This window comes from Trichoderma harzianum, assembly GCF_003025095.1.
Source record: "Trichoderma harzianum CBS 226.95 unplaced genomic scaffold M431scaffold_1, whole genome shotgun sequence".
NCBI lineage: Eukaryota > Fungi > Ascomycota > Sordariomycetes > Hypocreales > Hypocreaceae > Trichoderma > Trichoderma harzianum.
This window is the reverse complement of record NW_020209249.1, coordinates 3,588,514-3,608,434: the sequence shown is the minus strand read 5'-3', so window position 1 is coordinate 3,608,434 and position 19,921 is coordinate 3,588,514. Positions and strand designations below refer to the sequence as shown.

At 50.9% G+C, this 19,921-nt stretch overlaps 4 protein-coding genes across 4 annotated transcripts; 2 read left to right on the top strand and 2 right to left on the bottom strand.

The window, feature by feature from the left end:
- Positions 1 to 183: 183 nt before the first annotated feature.
- M431DRAFT_1067 (hypothetical protein) lies at positions 184 to 2,486 on the bottom strand (the record flags this gene model as incomplete). The annotated part of the gene is made up of 2 exons (XM_024911621.1): positions 184 to 293; positions 353 to 2,486. 2 exons carry the CDS (start codon positions 2,484 to 2,486, stop codon positions 184 to 186), a joined length of 2,244 nt encoding a protein of 747 aa, XP_024780810.1.
- Positions 2,487 to 4,088: 1,602 nt separating this feature from the next.
- On the top strand, positions 4,089 to 6,673 carry M431DRAFT_489901 (glycoside hydrolase family 92 protein; the record flags this gene model as incomplete). The annotated part of the gene is made up of 5 exons (XM_024916738.1): positions 4,089 to 4,184; positions 4,244 to 4,765; positions 4,822 to 5,298; positions 5,350 to 5,729; positions 5,782 to 6,673. 5 exons carry the CDS (start codon positions 4,089 to 4,091, stop codon positions 6,671 to 6,673), a joined length of 2,367 nt encoding a protein of 788 aa, XP_024780809.1.
- Positions 6,674 to 7,093: 420 nt separating this feature from the next.
- M431DRAFT_1065 (hypothetical protein) lies at positions 7,094 to 8,902 on the bottom strand (the record flags this gene model as incomplete). Its single annotated transcript, XM_024911619.1, has 3 exons — positions 7,094 to 7,525; positions 7,585 to 8,755; positions 8,811 to 8,902. 3 exons carry the CDS (start codon positions 8,900 to 8,902, stop codon positions 7,094 to 7,096), a joined length of 1,695 nt encoding a protein of 564 aa, XP_024780808.1.
- A 513-nt stretch (positions 8,903 to 9,415) lies between these two features.
- Positions 9,416 to 19,489, top strand: M431DRAFT_105268 (hypothetical protein). Its single transcript, XM_024911573.1, has 2 exons — positions 9,416 to 9,678; positions 9,737 to 19,489. The coding sequence occupies exons 1-2, from the start codon at positions 9,620 to 9,622 to the stop codon at positions 19,278 to 19,280; spliced, it is 9,603 nt and encodes a 3,200-aa protein (XP_024780807.1). The 5' UTR covers positions 9,416 to 9,619; the 3' UTR covers positions 19,281 to 19,489.
- The last annotated feature ends 432 nt before the right edge of the window (positions 19,490 to 19,921 follow it).

Sequence of the window (19,921 nt, the reverse complement as noted above, 5' to 3'; positions counted from 1 at the left end):
GCGCGCATTTTTCTCTCTCTCAAAAAAGTAGTAGTAAAGAAATCCTCTTTGCGCCAGTGAGGCAAAGTCAGTTTAGTCATCTAAATCGAAGAAGCACAGGTTGTTTGGTAATTAGAGTGATGAAATAATAGTAAAAGAAAAAAAGTTTGCGCAAGGTCGTAGTCTCATGTCTCGTGTAAGTCTTTAGGCCGGCAGGTTGGGAAGTAACAGATGGGAGCAAAACGCCAGCTCGAGGGAACGGGAGTCTGCAGGGGAGAATTGTGAGGCCTTCTGGCGGGCTTCAATGGTGTCGACTGTAACATAATTAGCATATGAAAGTACAAAATTTGAGTGATTTGGAGAGGATGCTTACAATCAAGATCAAGAGTCTGAAAGTATTCCGTGATTTCCGGGTCTTTGTCTTGAACTGTCAATTTCCCATCCAGGCCCCTCAGGGTTTGGGGTAACGCCTTGCGAATAGACAAGAGCATTTTCAACAGCCCAGCTAGACTGCCGCCCTGCTGGGTGAATACGCTTGGGTCTCGCTCAAGGGGCCAGCCTGGGCGGAGATGATCCTGCTCCCAAGCCTTGAACGCCCAGGTAGACTTTTCCACACAGTTGAGGAAGATGATGGCGGTAAGATAAATCTTAAACCCGACCTTTGTCTTGCTGTCAGTGAGCAGCCTGTCCATGTGGTTCAGCAGGCTTTTGGAGGTGCTGTTGGCCTTTCGTTCCGCGGCGGCGTTGAGCTGCATGCAAATCATGGTGTAAATGTCTGCGTCGTTTTCATTTTGTGCTTCCTTTATCCATCTCGGCTCTTCTCCCTCAGTACTTGGCTTCTCTAAAATCGTCCACTGCCGTTCGCGGTCGATGCTCTCGACGAGACCCCATAGCTCCAAAGCCTTCCTGAGAAGGTCGTCTTCCCCTTTTGAAAGCTGGTTGCATGCAGCTTCGAGCGTCACTTTCATAAATTTTGACGGCTCGCGCTCAATAAACGTGGTCAGCACATCTCGCATGTACGACTCGGCCTTGGCCGGGATATCCTCCGAATCCTGGTCAATCATGATGACCTGGTGAAACGGGGTCTTGTCTCCACGAGCCTCCGCCTGTGTTTCGTTTGGCTCCAGTGGATATACTAGGGCTCCAAAGACAATCTTTTTGCCCGCCTCTGGAAAGTGGGATACTTCAATTAAGCTTCCGTCGTTGGTGAGCTTGAGCTGATCTTTGATGAGGTTGATACGGTTTTGAGATAGGACGACCTGAACGCCAGCAGCATATAGGTCGAGTTGTTCATGTAGACGAGTGCGGACACAGCCAGTCCTCCAGACACGGGGTGCCAGAACCTTACGGCATGTATCACAGGGTGTTCCTTTGCCACAGTTTTTCCTCAGGATCCGGCATCGTATACAAGCGCCTATCTTGCGGACTTCTTGAACCTCCTTGCGTCTGGCAGGAGTAAATCTCGACCGTGCGTGGCGTGCCCTGCCATTAATGAGCCCATCACTCGTGTCCATTCGAACACCACCGCGGCTCATTAGAGGCAGTGCTGGGGAATTCTCCGTGAGCAAGGGAATAGGGGTAGTAGTGGCCAAGTATGTCATTTCGCCCCACGGCTGGGAAACGTTCGTATCGGCGAGAGTGGTTGGTAGGGTGGTGGGTATGGTGGTGGGTATGGTGGTGGGCAAGGAGGTTGGCACTGGATCGATAGGTGGCTGCGTCTCTACGGTTGGAGGCGACGAGGTCGGCGGTGGAATATCGGTGGTGACAAGCTGGGGGTCGAGAAAGGACGGGTTCAGGCGGGCTGTAGCAGCAACGGCGACGGAGATGTTGGATGGATCTGGTGATGTTTCGCTGGCAGGGAGGAGAGCCTGAAGACGTTCTTCTGGCGAAAGCTCAGGAGTCGGTGACGGCACCTGCACGACAGCGTTGCCCGCAAAAGCTGCCAGGTCAGCCCCCACACCCGGCGTCGAGCGAGAAGGGGACTGCTGTAAACCTTTCTTAAGGCTGGTGCTTGTCTGCGGACGGCTGTCATAGGTAGCGGGAGGGTTCTCCAATGTGAATTGCTCCTGCAGCTCCAGTCGATCTGGCACAAAGCCGCCGCCATTGGCAGCAGCAGGATTAGGAGTGTCAGACGCCTTCTGGCCGCGATTGTTTTCATTCAGATCGACCTGGCGCGATGCCTCGGCGAGGGTCTCGAGGGCACTCCATCCCTGAGGCAGCGCGAGCTGAGCGGTAGGCTGGCCATTGACCTGGGCCCCGCCCTGAGGACGGTCGATGGCAGTTCTGGCGGTGGTGATGCCGTGGAGCTCGAGGCAGGCTCGCATGCGGTCCGAGTCGGAGATGGCTGGGCATTTCTTGGTGATGTGCGTCGTCAGGCTGTCGATGCGGCCCTTGGGGAAGTTCTCGCCGCACTGCTTGCACGTGTGCGGATAGCGGTTGCTGTTGTCGTTGAGCTTCGGCCCGCGGACGAAATACTCGAGGATGAGGGGATTCGGCTTGCGACCCATTGCGCACGACGGGCCTCGATTGGGGGCGCCCGGCTCGCGGTGTGTTGCGCACAAGGGCCTGGCGACTGAATTCCGCCCGTTGGCTTTGAATCCAAGCTCTCAGTGACGAGGCAGCTTGGATGTTGATCCTGTCTGGCTGGTGGCAGAAAAGGCGGAATGCAGCAGCAGTACGGTTCAGACGTGGGCCTAATGGATTCTGCCCGCGTTATCGACAAAATATTCAGACCGCCTGGTGTTCGGTGGCAAGCGGTATGCAGAAAAAAGAGGGACTCCACGATAAATACGCGCCTACATATCCACAATATGGGCGTGCAAAGCCTCAACAATTGGGAGTGCGAGTGGTGCGAGATGATATTGTCATTGTGTGTGGATAGTTTATGAGCGCCCGCTTTTTTGTGCACGCCACTAAGGTTAGGCTATCGGCACTACGTTAATCCGAACACGCGACAAGATTGGCTGAAATTCTCCGATCCGAACGATTCGATGCCTTTTTTCCTCCGTCCAAAGCAATGGCTGAGCAAAACCCCCCACATTGTTGTGCCTTTTTGGCCTGTGTGTGCATGTGAAGACAGCCAATCACGAGATATCTCCGTCTTGGTGAGCTTTACTTGGTGCTTGACGTCTGTCTTTTCGTCTGATGCTGCTCGTTTCAAGCATCAGGAATAGATACACCCCGCTTCTTGGAAGAATGTCATGGATCACAGAGACGCCAACGAGAACAGAACAGACGAAGCGGGCAAATCACGATTCCTAGCAACCCCAAAGATTCGCTCCCAAGCCACACAGCGTTCCTGGGCCTAACTTATTCTGGTCCTGCACCACGAGAACAAAATAGTGCCTCGAGATGAGAATCCTACCCTATGCTGTGCCAGTCCTCTTCGTGATGCCACCCATTAAGCCGTCCCAAGTCATGCGACATGTTTGTACGCTCACCTTCCAGCTTCATCCTGGGTGGCGCGTGCTCTTTTGATGCCCTTTTGTCGCTTGAACGGCTCCCTGGACGGCCGGAGCGGAGCCAGATCTAATTTCGAATACTTCGTACGACTTATTGCCAAGTCTTGGATTCCCCGAGACACACTCACACTTTCCAAGACTCGGCACCCTTTCTCCCGACCTGGCATCCCCCTTGCCTGTGTAAAAGCGCGCATCTGCATGTTTTTTTGATTATATCAAGATTCAAATGATATTAATGTTGTGCCACATCGGCACTTGAATGCCTTTCTCCTCACAGATCTCCGGCCTTTTCCACTAGCGTTTTGCCTATTCCAGCACAAAGCTGCCCCTCTGGACCATTCACATGGCATGCACATCCCACGTTGTCTCTCAGTCGCTGCCCACTTATGATGATCCTACAAGAACGTGACTGTGTGTGTGTAGTCGGGATGCCTGTTGCAACCATGCCATTGCAGCTTCTCGTGCGGAGCTTGCATCGCCGTGTTGCTTTCCGCTTTCCGCCCTTGGGCACTTTGTCTAGGGGAGCAAGGGGGGTAGGATCCATGGTCCGAGGGTTGCATATAAGTCCGGCGGGATGGACGGGTGCAGAGGATCGTCGTTGCGAGCATGTTGTGTAGTTCTATTGGGCTCTCTATATTTGTAGTCGCAATGTATTCTTCATTATTGTTATTGCCGTTGATCCCATCGCTGGTCAATTCAGCTGCGATTCGTTCTGCTGACTTGGCTGGCTATGTATTAACCAGTGTAAGTGAATGATTGAATCCGCAACTCATGTCTAACCGAATCAATCTGACTGTGTATAGACGGGGACTATCAATGGCGGAAACACTTTCCCCGGTGTTTCTCGACCGTTGGGCATGGTCAAGCTCGGTCCTGATCTGTACTCGGGCACCGATGCTTACTCTGGCTATCTTTCCAATGGCAACTTCACGGGCTTCACGATGCTCCATGAGAGCGGCACTGGAGGCGCACCGAAATACGGCGTCGTTTCTCAGATGCCCGTTGTTGGAACTGTTGCAAACCCTCTGAGCGACGCCATCAATGACACTCGTGCCGCGCCTGATTTTACCGAGATTGGCTACTACAAAGCAAGTCTTGGCTCTGGAACTGTCTTGGAAATGGCGGCGACCAACAAGGCCGGCTTGTTTCAGTACACATTCCCTAGCGTTGGCAAGGATCTCAATGTGCTTGTTGACGTGTCTCATGTCTTGTCGTCCTACCGCGGCCAAGGGCTGGAGCAGCATTTCTTAGGAGGCAGCATTAACGTCCGGCAAGACACCAAGCCCGGATATTATTATTATACTGGTAATGGAACTTATAACAATGTGAGCCGAGATACTATCCTTTGGGTAGTCTGAGCACTTTGCTGAACTGAATGCAGGGATGGAATAGAGCTGGCCCGTGGACGGTTTACTTCTGTGGATATTTCGATGCTCCAGCTTCTTACAAAACATTCATTGGAACGAGCCTAAACTCATCAATCTTGGCTGAATTTTCCAACAAGACAAGCTACAGCTCCCAAACAGCGAGGCTCGGTGCGCTCTTCACATTCCAGCAGCAATCTGTCATCTCTAGGGTTGGAGTTTCGTTCGTCTCCGAGACGCAAGCCTGTGCCAACGTCAAAGCCGAGATTCCTCAGGGGACCAGCCTCGCGACTGTTCGCCAAGGAACTCGAGATGCCTGGAACTCTCAAGTCTTACAAAAGGTGACAACAACCGAAACTAACGTCACTAAGCTGAACCAGCTTTACTCAGCCCTGTATTTCATGCATCTGCTCCCGACAAACAAGACGGGAGAAAATCCTCTCTGGACGTCTGGTGAGCCTTACTACGATGATATCTTCACATTTTGGGACACTGTAAGCTGCACGTCGATTTTGAAAACGGACTGTGATTAACCGTCTTAACAGCACCGATGCACAACCTCTCTCCTCCACATCCTTCAGCCGGCATACCATGAAGAGCTTCTCAGATCCATGGTAGACATTTACCGCCATGAGGGCTATGTCTCGGATGCTCGCTCTTCATTCTGGAACGGCGCTGTCCAAGGAGGCTCAAATAGCGATAACGTCTTTGCCGATGCGTTTGTCAAGGGTGTTCGTGGCAAAGTTGACTGGGAAGGCGCCTATGCTTCCATGGTAAAGAATGCTGAAGTCGTTCCGGCAAACAACAATGATCCACGAGATCCTACAGGCTCGACCAAGGAAGGTAGAAGTGCCCTGCCAGATTGGTTGAAATATGGCTACATCACTCCGTCATTCGGACGGTCTGTTAGCAGAGCTGTTGAATAGTAAGTTGATCCGCTTATAACGTTCAGGCTGCGTGTCTAATCACTCTTACAGTTCAGTCAATGACTTTATGTTGGCTACCGTTGCCAACGGCCTTGGTCTTCAAAATGATTTCCAAAAATATTATAACAGATCGCACAATTGGCGCAATCACTGGAACACTAACATGACTGCTCTTGGATTCTCAGGTTTCCTTGGCCCAAGAAACACCAGCGGTTTCATCTCTCAAAACCCCATCTCCTGCGGTGGCTGCTATTGGGCAGATTACTACTACCAGGCTCTCCCGTGGGAATACTCTTTCAACGCTCACCACGATTTGGACACCATTGTTCAGTACTCTGGCGGAGCAGATACCTTTGTGCAGCGCCTCGAGATGACCTTCCAACCAGGCGTCTACTCCGGCAACAGCGCTTTCGGCAGCACAATCTTCAACCCTGGCAACGAACCCAGTTTCGCTACTCCTTATCTGTACAATTTCGTCAACAGGCAAGATCTCGCCGTTAAACGAAGTCGCTTCATTGCTAAATCGTACTACAAGCCCACGCCGGGCGGTCTACCCGGAAACAGCGACGCTGGAGCCATGGAGTCGTGGCTGTTGTGGAATATGATTGGCTTGTATCCCATGACGGGCCAGACTACCTTTCTCATCGGATCTCCCTGGTTCACTGACTTGACCATCTCCCTAGGCGGTGGCAAAACGCTCAAGATCACTACCACCGGCGGGAGTGAAGATGTTTACTATGTTCAGTCGCTCAAGGTCAATGGCAAGACGTGGAATAAGAGCTGGGTGAGCTGGTACGACATCTTTGCTAATGGAGGGACTCTTGATTTTGTGCTTGGTAGCTCGCCTACGAACTGGACGACTGGTCCGACACCGCCGAGTCCTGGGAGTGCGAGTGCGGCGAATGCGAGGAAGATATTGATTGGCATGTCCAAGGCAAGCTAGGTCTTGACATTATATATACAGAATAAATAAGAGAAGGAGAAATATAAACTAGATATAGTACATAGCAGCAGTTTATTGAAAAAAAATTGGTAGCTACACGCTTCAACATATGCCTTTCTGGTCAGATGGTATGATTCAGCAGAACATGCATCTGGCAAAAGGGTAGAGAAAAAAGTAAGTAAGATAAAAGAGCAAGCTGAATAGTGATAGTTGAATGAATAGCGGCTGGTATATAATGAGTACATATCCGCATACATCAAGAAGAAAACAAATCTGGTATTTCACCCCTCCCTAATTCCCGACACCCAAAGAACGCCTCGCTATGCCTGTCTGGCCCAGGGTAGACACATAGATTTGAAACTCTTCTAGCAGTTAATTTTTTTCTTCTTTTCCATAGCAATAAAGCAAAACCAAAGGCGCTTATTTATCGCCATCCCAAACATTACGGAATTCGTCAGAGTCTGGAACTTGATAACTGGGCGAATGGTCGTGTACATCTTCGTGGTCGGTAGAGGCCCATGGCTGGTGCTCTTCTATGGCGGGACTCTGGTTCCCATCGTAGCTCGGTGTTGCTCTAGCACTGCTCTGGTCTTCCTGATGAGGTTTTACATCAGATGGACTCGGTTCTGTGTGCTGCACAGTCTTCTTTGACTTCTTCTTCTTCTTGATAACAACCACTGGAGGCGGTTGCTCTGATTCGGTGTGCTGGTCCTGCCGGTGCAATGAACTGGCTGAGTTGTTACGTGACGGCGTAGGAGCGTGAGATGGGGAAGAGTAGAGTCTGGTTTCTGAGTTGCTTGCCCAGGAGGCATAACGCTCCCTGAGTGGCTCGCTCGCAGTAACAACTGGGTACTATTCACGCAGGGTAAGCATGGGCACATGAACAGTTCGGAAACGGGCTGACAACTTACATTCCAATCCCCATATTCTAGCTGCCGGGCGTTGTCATATAGATGCTCGTCATCGGCATCAATTTCAGGCTCCTCAAATGTGCCATGTGCGTTCTCATTCAACTGATCAGGGCGAGTGGAACTGGAGGATCCATTGCCATTGCCCAGCAACGGCGATGTCGCATTCACCTCTCCTGGTTTGGGAATCCAATATTTCCCTTTACCTCCGCGTTCGTACCGCATCCCTTCTCTTAATCTAGCAAATCTTGACCTGGAGTCTTCATGCGCCATGATCCTGTCTCCAGAGTCGAAGAATCGGTAACCGTAGTTGTCTCCCCTAAATGTCTCCTTGGAATCTTCAATGAGGTCTTTGACTCCGAATGCGTCACGGAAGGCATAATTGAGTGGCATACGAGCCGATTGGATGCGGTTGTCGGCAAAATCATGCCAAGAGAAGGCATACCAATGGGCGACGGCGAAAATGGGCATTTCCACGCAGATAAGAGCGTCCTGGATAGCCGCAGCAAGATTGTCGCGGGTGTAGCCCTGAACGTCGTCCGGGATGACATTGAGCCAGACTAGAATCGACAGGAAGAATCCCTGCCAATAGGAAGCAAAGATGATAAGCTTGATACACAAGAACTTGGGGACCGGCCGAAACGGTACCAGGTCCCGGTGCATGCAAACCCAAAACAGTCCAAGAGAGTACAAGCTGACTGTGACACTGATGTTGTAGATGATACCACTCCAGAAATAGCCGGATTTAGCTCCAATGTATCCCTCCTGATAGGTATCTGTAGCCTTCATGATGATCGCTGCGACAGCCAGGATGGGCTTGAGCCATGCATATTGAAGGATGCCCCGCTTGATGGCCAAGAAGGTATACGGGTCTGAGATATCCACCTTGGGCAGGAAATGGTTCATGGGCCACAAATGATGGACCGGAGCCCGACCGTGGGTGATGATGATGACCGCTCGCTCTCCGCCCATGTAGTTGATAAGAAGCTGGAAAAAGGTGTAGATGGTAAACGCCTCGTAGATGTCTCGGATTGGGTCCACGAAGGCGGCGGCCTTTAAAGAAACCATGCTCGTCCACGACGCGATCGAGTAGATGGGCACCATGAGGAGAATGCGGACGACATAGCGCTGCAGCAGCGGTTTGCGATAGTTCTTTGCTTGGAGCCATATTGAGCTGTCGAGGCTGATCAGCAAGCTGCGCGGCCAGGAGAAGAGCACGGATAGCTTACATCATCGACAGTAGCGTTGCTACTATAGACGCGACACCTGCTACTATGATGGTGGCGGTGGTGAACTTCTGGCCGGTGCCATGATCAGGCATGATGGATGGCCACGACGCGACCCTCTGAAGATCGGGGGAGAGAGTCTGGATAAAGCGCTGGGAGGAGAGCTGGAGATTTAGCTCATGGCTCTGTGAAATCGAGGAAAGTTTGCTGTCGAGGCACAGCACTCGGGGCGATCAAGACAAGACAAGCTCCGTGGCTATGGAAGAGAGGAAGAAAAGACGAAGTGTGACGAAGCTCACAAGATCAGATCGACTGGTCATTGCCCTCGTTGGCTCCCAAACAAGGGCCTCGCGGCCGGAGCTTGGACCCGGAGGATGTACCCGCCCACCAGCGCCTGGCGCGGAAATACATCCAGATGATGTACAGAGCATGTGCTGCTGCTTGCTTAGCTCGTGCATAAAGCTCCACTGGCCGCTAGTGGATGGTCACTGCTGAAAAGGGCAATTTAGCGGGTAGCTCCAGTGCTCCGTAGGGGGTGACCACAGTGGATGCCAATCCCAATTCCACCGGGCCATGGAACCTAGACCTTGAAATCCATCCATCTAATCTTCCATCACCAACAGCCTCGCGCCTTGTCGAAGCGCACCGCCTCTATACCGCAGCTTCGGAGCCATGCAGAAGAGCATTGTCCCAGCATTGAGCATCAACCGACGCCTTTCGCGATAACCCCCGACACTCGGAGAGCGGCGGCTACGGACAATGCTATTGGATCTCTGGCAGGCGTGGGGAAGCTCTGCGAAGGTGTCGTCGAGATGGAACGTCTGGTGATCCCAGATATCGGGCCTGGCCAGCCGCGGCCGGGCTTCAATTAGTGAGTTACACTGGCCATGGACTTTTCCGTTGTGAAACTAATCAGTGTCTCCATCCAGTGAGTTTCTCATCTTCATCATTCTGTCCGCGATCCTCGCCATATTCTTCCTGCTCTACTTCAACCGAGTGTTTGGCTCCATCGTGTCCTACGGCATTAGGACTTGGACCTGGCATCGATACCGCATATATCTTGACATCAAGGCGCTTCAGGTCTCTCTTTTAGCCGGACGAATCTTTTTCATGGGCTTGCGATATCACGGCTCCAACGAAACATTTTTGGTACAGCATGGAGACATCACATGGCGATATTGGTTGCGCCGCGTAAGAGAGGCCGACATATTCGTGTCGAAAGGAGAGGACAATGTGGCATCGGCAAGAGAAAGGAATTCCAAATTACCATGTCGCATAAACGTAAACCTTGTCGGCCTGGAATGGTTTGTCTACAACCGCAGCCCGGCATACGACTCGGTTCTCGCCGGTATCATCGACCCAGATTCATCTGGCGGAAGCTCAAGTACTGGGGCGTTTGATGAAAAGGGTGATGCAGGCTTACGATCACGAAATACGACCCATGAGGATTCGTCCGAACGAGCTCCCATTTCCCGGGAGAAGAGCAACAAACCGCTGAATGGAAACGCAAGTCGACCTAGCACTGGCTCGAGTAGCGGCAGTAGCGACGAGAGCGAAGATGACAAAAACGAAGAGCTGCCTTTTATCCTCAAACTATTTCCTATCCAAATAGAATGCGAGAAAGCCGCAGCGGTGTTCGGAAATGATAATACAAAGGCAATTCTCATCGTGAAAGCCGATACCCTCTCCGGAGACGTCGATGCCACGGAGACAACGACTGTGGACCAGTATCGACAAGTATTCAAGTTCGAATTGGAGCATCCTGTGGTGGAAATGCTGGACAACCTGGACTATAAGGAAGACCAGGCAACACGTGCTAAACGGGAACGGGAGAGCGTGCCCCAAGAACCACAGCATGTCCCAAGGAAGTCGTATTTTCGCCAGCAAAGACGCAAGGCGCTTAGTTCCCTGCGAAACTTGGTGCCGTACTGGCGGAGGTCTGTCGAGTCATTCTCAAGCGACGCCCGAGCTGGCGGGGGAGTTGTACCAGCCCACGTCCCCGGAGTTGTCCAATGGCAAGGTCTATCACGGTATCTTGACGACCAAGACATAGATGATAAAACTCGCTGGGCCCCCGTTGAGTATGCTGCTGTTTCGACCATTCTTGATAGCCCTTTATGCCAGTTGACTGTATTCTGGGATGCCGTCAGCAAGGTCACCGAAGAAGCTCATCGCCAGAGGCAATTGGACCCGTCCTTGAACATCAACGGATCTGAGCCACCAGCATGGGGAGTGCAGTTGTCGGTGAAAGGGGGGACAATGAATTACGGGCCCTGGGCTGATAGGCAAAGGGCTGATCTACAGCGTGTTTTTGTGCCCTCCTTGTCTAAAGATGGCAGTGCCACCGGGCCGCTTCCAGTTGGCGCATGGAGAGTACCTACCCAGTTCGACCTGCTGATAGAATTGGAAGATACAGTCACGTTGCGCATCCCTATAAGGGAAGAGTCCAAGAACTGGCGTTGGCGTGGTAAAGAGCATATGGCCAAGCCGGATACGGCTCGCAATACGCGCAAGCATCGTACCAGGGGCAAGAAAAACTCCAAAAGCGAAGCAACCCAGCCTCGCCCTGCCGGATGGCTCGAATTCAAGATTCCTCAAAACTCCACCGTCAGGTATTACATGGACATGGTTGCGAATTCGGCTGGGTATAAAAATAAGTGCAACATTCACTTGCCGACTTCTGAGCTGTGGAGCAGTGTCAATCACGATTTGCTCTGGCGATCTGGTGCTCTGAAAATCTCATGCGATCTGGCAACTCCTCTCTCGTGGAACACGCTACGTAATTGGCATTTCCACCTCACCTTTGATGGCATGGATATGTATCTCTTGCGAGATCACATCTTTTTGATTGTTGACTTGGTTGACGACTGGGCGGCAGGGCCTCCTGCTGAATACCTTGTCTTCACACCTTTTCTGTATCACCTTCACCTCAACTTACAAAACGTCAAAATATTTCTCAACGTCAACGATGGTAATATCATCGACAAAGCCACTGCAATGGACGATAATTCGTTTCTTATTCTGTCTAGTCCGGAACTGAAAGCCGAAACTTGTATACCCCTTGACAAGTTTCGACCAAGCACAAACAGTATTCCTTTTGACGTCCGAGCGGACACTCTTGACTTGACACTTCATACCTCTCAGTCTAGTACCCAAGCGACTTTTGTGAAATCCAAGGAACTAGGACATATTGAGGGCTTGGGAGTTAATGGAAGTTATCAATACAACGCTACGACATCTCCAGCCAACACGGACACTTTGGTCTTGAACGTCCACGCACAATCACCATGCGTTTCTCTCTACGGATTCTTGGTCCGGTACATCATGGTACTTAAGGATAATTATTTCGGAGAGCATGTTCATTTCAAAACTCAAGATGAATACCAGGAGCAACTGCAGGCCAAGATACAGAATCCGGATGCTGAGATGGTGGCCATCCGCCCCCCTCCTAAGAAGTCGAATGATATGGATGTCATTTTGGCCATTAGAGTGGACGATCCTCGCCTACTGGTTCCAACTAATATCTACTCTGCCAAGCGCTATTTGCAGGGCGAACTGGCCTCATTGTCTCTGGACTTGCGCTTTACAAACTATTATATGGATATGGAACTTGATATAAGCCCATTGAGTCTGTCCTTGGGCAGCTCCGATAGCGATTTGGATTCTCCTAGTATGTCATCCTCCAGCACGCAGCTGTTTATTGACGGCATTCGGGTATATGGTCACCGCACATTTGGCCTACCTCCATCAGAACCAACGTACCTTTGTAACTGGGATGTTTCTGTTGGCACTGTTGCCGGAGAATGCACACCCGATTTTCTGGCGGCTTTAACCAAAGCAGGACCAGCATTTGGATTTACATTTGATGACGTGGAGAACGCCCTTGTCCCGTATTCCTCTCTAATCTTTTACGACGTAACATTTGTTCGTGTTGCCGTTCAGTCAATCCGCCTTTGGATACACGTGGAAGAGAGCGTTTTCTGCTTCTCCACCGACACTATCGACGTGAATAGCAATGACTGGGCCCGGTCACATTATTCTAAGCGGGCAAACGTGCTCATACCAAATATTCAGTTCTCATGTATAAATGCAGAGTCAGCGGCAAGACACAAAGTGCGTCCGCAACACCCTGTTGAAACCCAAGCATATCTGAGGACAGATGTTCGGCTTGCGACTGTTGGAAGGAAATTCCACTTCACGGAGGAGCGCAAAATCCAACAAGATCTAATCTATCGTGAGGATCAGCGAACAGACCGAACGCCGTTCTTAATTCTTCCTGGTACGGGTGGCGATTATATCCCCGAGCAGGTCGACCCTCCTGCGCAGTGCATGCCACCTCCTCCCCCTCCACTCGGTGAAGCTGAGTACGATAAGGGGTCGGCTCCGAGTACAATGAGCTCCCGCTCGCGGAGGGTGACTCGCCAAAAGTCGTTTGTCTCCTTCGCTAGTACTTCGAGTAGTAGCAGTTTTCGTCTCAACAGTCCTCGCACCATGCGTAGACCATCGAAATTCGGAGACAGTTTGTCGATACGATCTGCAGCTATGAGAGGTTCTCGCTCTGAATTTGAAAAGGGCGAGCAGTCTGTTTCCCCCGGTAGACGGTCTTCGTTCTACAGTACCGTTGGCGATTTTTCAGCACATGAAAACCCGGAGCAGTCGGCCATTGCTTTCTCAAGTCAGTATTTTACGCCAAACTTCCCCCTAGAGGGCGTCAGACCAGATTCTCGGGACGCGACCTTCCCACCTATTGAACGCGAAGATATGGACTTTTTTAACCGGCTGAAAACGGACCTGAACGATATTGATCCTGCTGATCTCAGTGAAAACCACGCACAGTCAAGCACCATTATTGAATTCCCCTCTGGAATAAGCGCCTTTGTTACGCCTGAAGCGGTGCGTCATGCAACTATTCTGCTGGCCGCCCTGCAGCCAACTGAGCCCGAAGATGTACTGGATTCTCTCCAATCCAGCACCATAACGGAAATTTTCAAGTCTAAAAAGGAGGCAACCATTAGCGGAGAAATGACTGATATCATGGTCAAGGTGCCTAGAATCAATGTTCGGTTTCTCAACTCATCAACATTAGACTCGCCAGATCCGTCCGAGGAAGAGCTAGATCAGTATGACTTGACGATATGCAAAGTCTCTCTTGTGACTCGAACTACAAAAGAGCGGGGTGTCGTCAATTCCAGGACCTCGCTAGATCTGCGTCTGGGCTCCGTCGAGATGTCTGCCTCGGAGCGCCTTTCGTCCGTCCACAAACCACAAGCAGCTGTGGTGCTGCAAATCGACGGCGTTAGAGTCTCTTTGGGAGCAAAAGAAATCACGTATTTTGATGCCGATATTGGTTCAATCGCTGGAAGAACTGCATCCGGCAAGATCGAATATCTTGCTTCTTTGATCCATCGCACGGGAATTGTCGCTACCGAGCTGGAGCGGTTACTAACAGAAGTCAATGAGCATCATTCGACCTGCGTCAAATACTTTGTTCTGCGTCTCCTGCAGGTGGGAGAGGCAACAAACGACCCTGCTTTCCTCATCAGGCCTTCGGCGGTTCTTAGATCTGCACCTCAGCACTTGAGAACGGTTGATTCCTGGAAGATGATAACACGACTTCGTCAAATTTGGGATACTAAGAACGAAATAGAAAAATCCCGCCTGATACAAGAATGCTGGGGCCAATCGCCAGCTCTCCCACCCGATGCAGCTCAACTTGTAGTGAGCTCATTTGAGAAGTGGAGAAACTGGGACTTGGGAAATGTTTCAAGTGCTCTCCTATTAAAGAAAATCTTCGGCGATACCCAACCAAATGATGGAAAAGAGGAAGAGCTATATCCTCTCCTTGGCGCCTGCAAGCTTGGCAAAATCTGCCTGGTACTTGATCCAGGACCAAAGGAAAACAAAATTGGGTTTGTAGACCTCAGTGCAAGGGTTGAGAGAAAACTGGGGGACCATACTACGGCCGTTTTGGGGACTATTCCTGTGACAGTGTTGAATATATGCTGCGGCAATGCCTCGATAAACTTGAACTGGGAACTGTGTGTTCTGGCAGACGATATCTTGCGATTATACAACAGAAGCCAGAGTCAACGCCCACCACCGCCTTCTCCTGTTCAGAAGATAGTTTCGGAGCCCGCAAAACCGCCAAAGAAATCATCTGCCTTTCATATTGCTCTGGAACTAATCAAAGGATCCATTGAGCTTGAAACAGTCAACTTGAGTGCAAAGACTTTGGGTGATGGACTAAAGGCATCTTTACTGACATTTGATACGACTGATGGCGCAACCCTCACAAGTCTGATGATCAACTGCGATGCTGTCACTTCTTCGCTGAAGAGTCATTCACATCCGCTCGGCAGGTCCCAATTCTTAAAGCCAAGTCTCTGTGTCTCCCATGAACTGCGATCGGCCGATGAGGCGGCAGCGCACAAGGTCAAGGCGACGGCCAGTAGCCAGAGCTTGAACCTTGCCGTAAAGCAGGATCCTATCGGTCTTATGGAAGTTCTCGATCTTCTCTTCAGAGATGAAATTGCCCAACTCTACCGCTTGAAGACACAGCTTCCAGACTCCCCCATACCGAAATCGCCCGTGGAGAAGACCAATCACCCGCCGAGCTTTAGGATCAATATTGCCACGTTCTTGGATGCTTACGAAATCAGACTACCTCTGGTCCCGACTCTAACGTATCAAATCTCTGGTGTCGTGGCGCGGGCAGCGTGTGCGTCCAACTCTTCCAAAGAAATCATCTTTGACTTTGACATCAAAGAGAACTCCCATGAGATGCAGATTAATGTCAAGAACGACTCTCGCACTATATCTCTGTTACAGATACCGCCTACCAATGGACGCGTCACGATGAGCCAAGGACAAAAGGCGGAAAGCATATTAAATGTACTCTGCTCTCTGGAAGTAATGCGCCTCGATGCATCGGCAATATATAACCTTCTCACAGCGCTGAACCGACCCCAGATTTCTACCGCCATTGAGGAGGTGCAACAGCAAGCAAAATCCATACAAGAACATGTGGAAGACATCTTTGGAAGCAGCGAGACGACAGAGGTTCAAAAGCCAAGCTCGAATCTCGTGTACGCCGTCCACCTTACTTTTGCTGGACTGCAAGTTGCTTCCAAGACGTCACTGAAGTCTGATACGGAGGCGATTGCTCACGTATTCTTTTCTATGGATAAAGCATATCTACGGGCGTCCAATCGCCATGAAATCCACGGTCCTATCCTCAAGTATCCAGAAGTCCATTTGAACCTCAGACACGTTGGATTTGACATTGAAAGGGGAACCGAGGGCAACATGAGGTCATGCGGAAATTTTGGTGCTAGTTTTACAGTATCAGCCAGCTCTAGCCCTGGAGATGATGGCAAGGACGAGTGGTCGTTCAACTTTAGAAGCGATGACTTTGACGTAAATATGTCACCGGAAACGACCTCTACAGCTGTTGATGTGCTGGGTTACCTCGGAACAAAGATCAAGGACCTGGATACATCAAGAGAACTAGACTACCTAAGGAAACTTCGACAATCGAAGCCTCGCATCTCCATCAACGATGATGAGGTACTGCCGGAGTATACGGATATCCTCGATTCTATTTTGGGATCGGTTGTGTATCGCTTCGAACTGCGCAACATCCGTGCTTCCTGGAACGTTGCGGACGAAAGTGGCCATCAGGGAAGCGATGAAGAGGACCTAGTGCTGTCCATCAGGCTCATTGAATTCGGTACGAGGACCAAGAGATCCGCGCGACTGGCTATAGAAGACTTCCAGCTGCAGACCGTACCGCCTGGCCAAGATCGGAATATCAGATCTGTGCACTCTGCGCTTCTCCCGCAAATTATTTTCAACATTGCCTACTTTTCCACCCCAGACGCTCGTCGTCTAGCATTCCAAGCCGTGGGCGCATCACTGGATTTGAGGTTGACGTCTGCGTTTATCGTCCCTGCTGCAAACTTGGTTGAATCAATATCGTTATCAGCAAAGAATGTACGGCGGGCGTCAGTGCAGTGGAATACCGAGGCGGCGCAGAACAATAATAACACCGCCACCAGCAAGAAGCCTGCGACTGTACCAAAGACAGAGAATTCACGGAGCATCTTTGGTAACAAACGACTTGAGAGCTTGCTCGTCGACGCTGATTTTGCAGGCGCTGTTGTTTATGTATCAAGTGCGAAGGGTTCTGCTCGACCACTACGAAACGACCGCCCATCACTGGCAGGGAAATATGGCCAATTCACTACGGACGACACAGGAAGTGGCGCAGTCCTGCGCAGTCCCGGGCTTGCGTGGAAAGCAGAATATAGAGACAACGGCAAGGATGATCCTGCATTGTCCGGCGAAGTCAAGATCGATGCTTCGAGCAATATTCTGTACCCCTCGGTTGTTCCGCTGATCATGGATATCGTGGCGAGCGTGAAAGAAGTCGTGAGGAAAGACACTGACAATGAACCGGCCCCGAAGCCCGAGCCGCCGAAATTGAAGCCTGAGAAGACTGGTGATGAGGATAACATCCTCACCGCAGATCCTAGTGCGGTATTGGGTCGCGTCAAACTGAATCTGGGCCTACGTATTTGCAGACAGGAGTTCTCACTAAGCTGTCAGCCGATAGCCCGTGTTGCCGCCACGACAAGCTTTGAAAGTGTCTACTTTACGCTCAACACGGTCTCTTCGCAAGAGCACGGCAATTTCTTTGCTATATCCGGTGTTCTTTATAAGCCACAAGCTTCAGTGCAGCATGTATACTCGAGGGAGTCGACTGCAAGTTTCGAAGTCGACACAGTTACCCTTTCATTCATGAATAGCAAGCACGTCAGCGGCACAAGCGGTGTTTCGGCCATCCTGAGTGTGAGCCCCATGAAGGTCTCCATCAACGCCAAGCAAGTGCAAGACTTTTTACTGTTCCGTGAAATCTGGTATCCAAAAGACCTGAGAAGTGCAGACTCCACAGCACCAGTTCCAAAGATAGTTACGGAGACATCGCAGGGACACTTAGTTCAGAGATATCAGCAGGTGGCTGCTACAGCAGCCTTCCCTTGGACGGCGACTATATCCATCGCGGCCCTTGATGTCAGCGTTGATATGGGGCAGGCGATTGGTAAATCCGTCTTTGAGATCAATAACTTCTGGGTATCGTCCAAAAAGACGTCAGACTGGGAGCAAAACCTCTGTCTTGGCTTCGACAAGATTGGTATTGATTGTACCGGTCGTCTGAGTGGTTTCATTGCCTTGCGGCACTTCCGACTGCGGACCTCGATTCATTGGCCGAAGCGAGAAGAAGCGCTCAATGAAACACCTCTTGTACAAGCCTCCATCGCATTCAACGAGCTACGTGTCAAGGCCGCATTTGACTATCAGGCCTTTTTAATTGCAGACATTACCTCGTTGGAGTTTATCATGTACAATGTGAGAGAGAGTATTGATGGGCGAGGAGACCGCCTCGTGGCGATCTTTGACGGCGATGCCGTGCAGGTATTTGGCACAGCGACATCAGCTGCTCAGGCTGTCTCGCTCTATCAGGCTGTACAGAAGCTTATGCAGGAGAGGAGAGAGAATTTTGAGTTGTCGCTCAAGGAAATTGAAAAGTTTATGAGACGAAAATCTTCGGCGGTACGTCCATCAGTCTCGGCTCCGACGAGGGTTCCCAAGCTACCGGAAGACGATACCATGGCCAAGTCACCCATCTCGCTCGACACGGATGTTGTCGTGACACTACGGGCACTTAACCTGGGCGTGTTCTCCAACACGTTTTACGATCACCAGGTGTTCAAGATGGAGGCGCTCAACGCGTACGCGCGGTTTGCCGCAAGCATTGAGCAGCGACGAGTACACAGCATCCTGAGGATGACACTAGGACAGCTTCGGATTGGATTGGCAGGGGTTAGGAACATTGAGGCCCCCAAGACGCTGAGCGAAATGTCTGTGGAAGATGTGGTGCAGCGGTCTACGGGATCGCGGGGTGGTACAATCCTCAAGGTACCGAGAGTTGAAGCGGCGATGCAGACATGGCAAGCGCCGAACAGCAACCACATTGACTATCTGTTCAAGAGCGCCTTTGAAGGCAAAGTCGAGGTTGGCTGGAACTACTCCCGCATCAGCTACATCCGAGGCATGTGGGCGAAGCACAATAAGTCGCTGGAAGAGACATGGGGTCGGCAGCTGCCCCTGACGGCAGTCAAGATCACGGGTGTGCCGGAAGCCGAAGAAGGGCAGCGTGAAGGCGGCGAGCAGCAGAAGATTACGGCCGAGGTGAATGTGCCACAGTCCAAGTATGAGTATCTCGCGCTGGAGCCTCCCATCATCGAAACGCCTCAGCTGAGAGACATGGGAGAGGCTACGCCACCGCTGGAATGGATTGGGCTGCACAGAGATAGGCTGCCGAACTTGACTCATCAGATTGTCATTGTGTCGCTGTTGGAGTTGGCGGGAGAGGTGGAAGATGCATATTCGCGGATTTTGGGTTCGTCCTAGAGGCGTCGGCGTGAGTCATCTGGGTGAATAGGTTGAAAGCGAAGGAGTATGGCGTTGTCTCATTTTTGTCTCGTGTTATGCCCTTGTTGTTCGAATGAATGAGTGGTCGGTGAGTGATTTGATGGTGTAAAAGAATAAGGCGAAAAAAGGAAGCTTTGCGTAATATACAGTAGCTATAGTGATAGTAATTAATATGAGGCTGATGTTAGTTAGTACTTGTATGTATGACTAGATGGAGCTCAGTGGGAAGCTTCAAAGTTCCCAAATGGAGCTCTTGGGTACGAGATAGAGTGTACCATTCCGGATTGGGCGGTGTGAGCAAAGCGGCCAATCAGAGAGTCACGGCTGACAGCATGAGCATGCAGCGCCCCACTTTGCCCCTCCTCTGAGCCCCTCCATTTTGCTGCGGATCGATTTGTTGCAAAGCAAGTTGTGTGAGATTTTTTTTTTTGCTATCCGGTGATAGAGGAGATGGATGACAAACGCTGGTGGCGAGTTGGAGATGCAGGTGATACGAGGTGCAGTATTAGGTAGAGATACGAAGACTTGAGATGCTGGATGGGAGAAGTAGAAGTATCTAGTTGTTCAATGGAGAGAACATCTGAGGAGAGTACTGGTGCTGATTAATAGCGTCGAATACT